At 37.7% G+C, this 5,918-nt stretch overlaps 1 protein-coding gene across 1 annotated transcript in view; it reads left to right on the forward strand.

Moving 5' to 3' along the window:
- AGO3 (argonaute RISC catalytic component 3) overlaps positions 1-5,918 on the forward strand; it is a 213,444-nt gene that overhangs the window by 174,593 nt on the left and 32,933 nt on the right. The window contains exons 15-16 of the mRNA XM_006867532.1: positions 638-832; positions 3,386-3,520. Coding sequence (XP_006867594.1) covers positions 638-832; positions 3,386-3,520 — 330 coding nt within the window. The remainder of the gene's footprint in view (positions 1-637; positions 833-3,385; positions 3,521-5,918) is intronic.

The following is a 5,918-nucleotide window of genomic DNA, read 5'->3' on the forward strand; positions in this document are numbered from 1 at the left end:
CATTCCATTGGGTCACTTCTATTTTGAATGGGCACAAATAGGGATCTCTTCCAATTAGTTGGCCAGGTGGCTGTCTTCTATATATCCTGGCAGAGGTAAGTAAATGCCTCCAGTGCTGTATCAGTTTGCTGAAAGATTTCAGTTTATACTCTGTCAATTCCTGGAGCCTTGTTTTTCATCACTGTCTTCAGTGCAGCTTGGACTCCTTCCTTCAGTAACATATATAGAGTTATTAAATGTAAAATGCCAGCCTCATTATAGGAGAATTGTTTTTTACTCTATACTGGGGCCTTTTATTTTTACCTTTATTGGGAATGGTGGTGGTGGCGATGTACCGTGGAGTCAGAACCGACTCATAGCGACCCTGCACAGGGTTTCCAAGGTTGTAAATATTTACGGGAACAGAAAGCTTCAGCTTTCTCCTGGGGAACAGCTGGTAGTTTTGAACTGCTGACCTTGAGGTTCACAGCCCAATTTGTAACCAGTACACTACCAGAGTTCCTCTTATTGGGAATAGTCTATTTTTTATTATTATTAAAGACAACAGTGATAAATAGTAGGATTATAATAAAATATAAATGTAAATCCACTTTGTTTCAGTCTAAACTTCTATTTTTATTTTCTTTTTCCAATTTAGGTTGTTGGTAGTATGGATGCCCATCCAAGCAGATACTGTGCCACAGTAAGAGTTCAGAGACCCCGACAGGAAATCATCCAGGACTTGGCCTCTATGGTTCGGGAACTTCTCATTCAATTTTATAAGTCAACTCGATTCAAACCTACTCGTATCATCTTTTATCGAGATGGTGTCTCAGAGGGACAGTTTAGACAGGTTGGTTGCCTGAGATCTCATTATACTTCAGTTGTATCAAATATTATGTTTATAATACGATATCTAGTTTTGAAGCTAAGCCTTAGTTGAGAATTCCTAAAGTCAAAATTTGATGTTTCATTAGATTTTTGTTTTTAAGATAATTTGCAAATCACTGGGATGAAGATTTGTAAACTTTGATTTCACTACTCATCAGTTGGTCATACTGTGGTGGCTTGTATGTTGCTGTGATTGTGGAAGCTATGACACTGGTATTTTAAATACCAACAGAGTCAACCACAGTGGACAGGTTTCAGATGAGCTTCCAGATGAAGACAGACTAGGGAGGAGAGACAAACTACCTCTGAATATTTAGTCATTGAAAATCTTACGAACAGCAGAGGAACATTGTCAGCACCTGATTATTGAATACTGAAACATGATGAAGAGCACCAGAATATTGACATATACAGTGCCAGAAGATGAGCCCCTCAGGTTGGAAGGCACTCAAAATGTGACTGGGGAAGAGCTGCCTCCTGAAAGTAGAGTTGACTGTGGTTATGCACAGGGAGTTAAGCGTTCAGGACCTTCATTTGCTGATGGCACAACTCAAAATGAAGAGAAATAGCTATAAACATCCATTAATAATCAGAACATGGAATGTATGAACTGTGAATCTAGGAAAATTAGAAGTTGTCGAAAACTAAATTAAATGCATAAAAAATCAATATCCTAGACATTAGTGAGCTGAAATAGACTGATATTGGCCATTATGGTTTACTGTGCTGGGAATGACAAAGAGGAATGGTGCTGCATTCATTATCAAAAAGAGCATGTCAAGATCTATCTTGCAGTACAATCTGTGATTGGTTAATATCCATACATTTACAAGGAAGACAAGTTAATACCACTATTATCCAGATTTACGCACCAACCACAAGAGCCAATAATGAAGAAACTGAAGAATTCTGCCAACTTCTTCATCTGAAATTGATCAAACATGCAATCGGAATGCATTGATAATTACTGATGATTAGAATGTGAAAGTTAAAAACAAAGAGGAAGGATTTGTAGTTGGAAATTATGGCCTTAGTGATAGAAACCATGCTGGAGATCAATGATGGAAGTAATAGAAATGATGTTGGAGATCACGTGATGGAATTTTGCAAGGACAAAGATATTCATTGTAAATACCTTTTTACATCAACACAAATGATGGCTATGCATGTGGACCTTGCCAGATGGAACACAACTGAATAAAATCAACAACATCTGTGAAAAGAGACAATGGAATAGCTCAACATCATCAGCCAAAACATGATCTGTCTCATCATAGGAGATTTAACTACTGAACCACTGAGAATTCAGACCCAACCAAAGTTGACACAAACCCTTGACTATCACAAATGGGAATTCTAGAACACTTAATTGTACTCGTAAAGAGCCTGTATATAGACCAAGAAGCAGTCTTTCAAACAGAACAAGGAGATAATTGATGGTTTAAAATCAGGAAAGATATGTACCAAAGTTGTATCCTTTCATCATGGTGAACAAATAATCTAAGAAACTGGATTATATGAAAAAGCCCTTGGCATCAGGATAGGTTGAAGACTCACTAACAATCTGTGATATTCAGATGGCAAATGTTGCTTGCTGGAACTGAAGAGGACTTGAAGTACTTACTGTTGAAGACCAAAGACCACAGACTTTAGTATGGATTGCACCTCAATGTAAAGACAAAATTCCTCACAACTGGATCAATAAATAATATTCATGATAAACAGAGAAAGGCTTGAAGTTGTCAAGGAGTTCATTTTACTTGGATACACAATCAACACTTATGGAAGCAGCAGTCAAGAAATCAAACAGCATAGTGCACTGGGAAACTCTGCTACACAAGACCTCTTTAAAATGTTAAAGAGTAAAGATGTCAGTTTGAGGACTAAGGTGTGCCTGACTCAAGCCATGGTATTTTCAATCCCTTGGATGCATCTGAACGCTGGGCAATGAATACAGAAGACCATAAAAGAATAGATGCATTTGAATTTGATGTTGGCAAAGAATATTGAAAGTACCATGGACTGCCAGAAGAATAAACAAATCTGTTTAGAAAGAAATACAACTGATTGCTTGTTGGAAGCGACGATTGGAAGACTTTGTCTTTCGTGCTTTGGACATGTTATTTGGAAAGACTAGTCCCTTGAGGAGGACATCATACTTGGTAAAGTGGAAAGTCAGCAGAAAAGAGGAAGACCCTCAAAGAGATGGATTGATACAATGGTAACCACAATAGGCTCAAATGTAACACTTGTGAGAATGGTGCAGGACTTAGCAGTATTTCATTCGTTGTACGTAAACTCACTGTCACTGTGAGTTGGAACTAACTACACTGCACCTAACAACAGCAACAAGCTTTGATTGATAAGACCATCCCCTGATAATTGCTAAAATAGAATAGAAAAGTATATTTGTCTACTAAATGGAGATAAAATAGTCCTGAGATTAAATAATCACCTTACTTTGAAGCATGTAAAATGGCACAGCTTTCAAATCTCTCTGTTTCATTTTCTTTAGGTATTATATTATGAACTACTAGCAATTCGAGAAGCATGCATCAGTTTGGAGAAAGACTATCAACCTGGAATAACTTACATTGTAGTTCAGAAGAGACATCACACTCGGTTGTTTTGTGCCGATAGAACAGAAAGGGTAATCTTTCACCTTTTCCAATACTGTTATATGCCAAGCTTATCTACCATAATTCATAGAGCACTTAACAAAGGCCTTCCTCTAAAAGTAGTAGGGTTTCCAAAATATAGGAGGTATCAACAAAGCAGATCACGAGTAAAGAATCACTAAGATTGGTTCACTGTTAATTTTTTACTTTCTATTGTAGCAACACTCTGAAACTATGTTCCTTTAAAATTTGCAGAATTATCTTCATTTTAAAACATAAATACCTATTTTATAAGTAGAACGGGAAAGGAGATAAAGTAAATAGGGAAATATGTCTTCTAATCTGTATGCAACATAGGCAAGTAGCAGTCTTACTTTTCACTCCCAGTACCGTGACCTCATCTGCCCCTGTCTAACAAACCTTAAAACAGACATCTTAGTGTGGCAAATGTTGTTGTCCCCTTGGAAAAAACATTCCATGGAAAGGACTGAGAAAGTAGTGTCTTTACTTTGGTAAATTGTCTACAGTCTGTAGTAACTTTGGGCAAATAGCTAAGCATCTCTCTGACTCTTTCCTTCTTGGCAAGGTGTGAATAGTATTCTTATTGTTAAGTGTTGTTGAGTTGGTTCTGACCCATAGTGACCCTATGGTTATAAGGTTTCCAAGGAGCAGCTGGTAGATTTGAACTGCCAACCATGCATTTCAAACTGACCTTGTGATCCAGTGCATTATCCTGCAGTGCCACACCAGGACAATGTAGTATTATTGTTGTTGTTAAGTGCCATTGAGTCAGTTCCAACCCATACCAACCTTGTATAGGGTTTCTGAGTAATCAGCTGTTGAACCAACCCTGTATAGAGTTTCTGAGGAGCAGCTGTTGAACTTGAACTGCCAACTTTGAGGTTCAAATTGACTTTTCAGTTAAGTGCATTAATCCATAATGCCATACCAGGGCTCCTAAGGTAGTATTAGTAACTACCTTTTTTGGGTTGTTGAGAAAATTAAAATATGTAATGCACTTGGAACAATTCTTGGCACATAGTAAGTATTCAGTAAAAGTTAGCTAGTTATGGTGATATTGGTAGTTGTTGTTAAGTGCTGTTGAGTCAGTTCTGACCCATAGCAACCCTGTATAGGGTTTCCAAGGAGCGGCTGGTGAGTTTCAACCACCAACCTTACAGTTCAAATGGCTTTGCAGCCTGGAGCATTAACCCATAGTGCCACACCAGGACTCCGATATTGGTAGTAGTAAAGAGGAAATAATAGCAGATACTGGATGTTTTTCATAAATGTAACTCATTTAATCCTCGACAACCATGAGGTAGGTATTGTTATCCCCCATTTTACAAGTGAGGAAGCTATTGCATGTGGAGGTTTAATAACTCCCCCAAGGTTAGTAAGCCAGTCATTGGTAGAGCTAAGATTCAAATCCTGGCAATCTGACTCCAGAATGATCTTACCCACAGTGCTATGTTGTTGTTGTTGTTAAGTGCCGTTGAGTCAATTCTGACCCATAGCAACCCTGTATAGGGTTTCCAAGGAGCAGCTGGTGAGCTTGAACCACCGATCTTGCAGTTCAAACGACTTTGCAGTCTGATGCGTTAGCCCACAGTGCCATACCACTGTGCTATATCACCTCTCTAATAGCAGTAATTCTAGGTTTATTATGGCCTGCAGGTTGTTAAAAGCCTTTAACCCCAAATTACTGGGTACATTTCTGTACCTAGAAAACCAAGAGTTTCTTCAAAAATTTAATTAGGAAAATCCAAGTTAGATTAATTATTCATAGCTCTGGCATTTAGTCATGCTTGTCCTTCATTTCTTTGATTTTTCTTTCACCCTTGCTCTAGATAATGCTACTAATAATAGAGGGGGAATAATTATAGATGAGAGAGGTTTGATACCATGCCCTAGATCACACAACTAGTAAGTGTTAGAGCTGTCATATAGGAAATTAGGCATTGCATTGTCTCTCTAAATAGCATATAACTTTTTTTGATTTGCAGCCTTGTAAACTTAGACATATAGTTGCTGATTTTAACTGTATATAAAGAAGTAGAGGTAGGTACATATGTGTATTTAAAAGTATTTTACTGAACTTTTAATTTAAAAGAATAGAGCCTTTGAGGTCATCAGTGTTTAAATCTCCGTTGTTATCATTTTGTGTGAACTCTATGGGGCAAACAGATACCAAGCTCATTAAGTGGGAACCTGAGATCAAACAAGTGGAAATAATATCTGACTTTCAGGATTGCTATGAGGATTAGAAATAATTTATGTACTCCAGCATATAAATGTCTTCATCTGGAAGTTCATCTGAAACCTGTCCACCATGGGTAACCCTGCTGGTATTTAAAATACTGGTGACATAGCTTTCAGAATCACAGCAACTTACAAGCCACCACAGTACAACAAACTGACAGATGAATG

This window comes from Chrysochloris asiatica, unplaced genomic scaffold (assembly GCF_000296735.1).
Source record: "Chrysochloris asiatica unplaced genomic scaffold, ChrAsi1.0 scaffold00106, whole genome shotgun sequence".
NCBI classification, from domain to species: Eukaryota; Metazoa; Chordata; class Mammalia; order Afrosoricida; family Chrysochloridae; genus Chrysochloris; species Chrysochloris asiatica.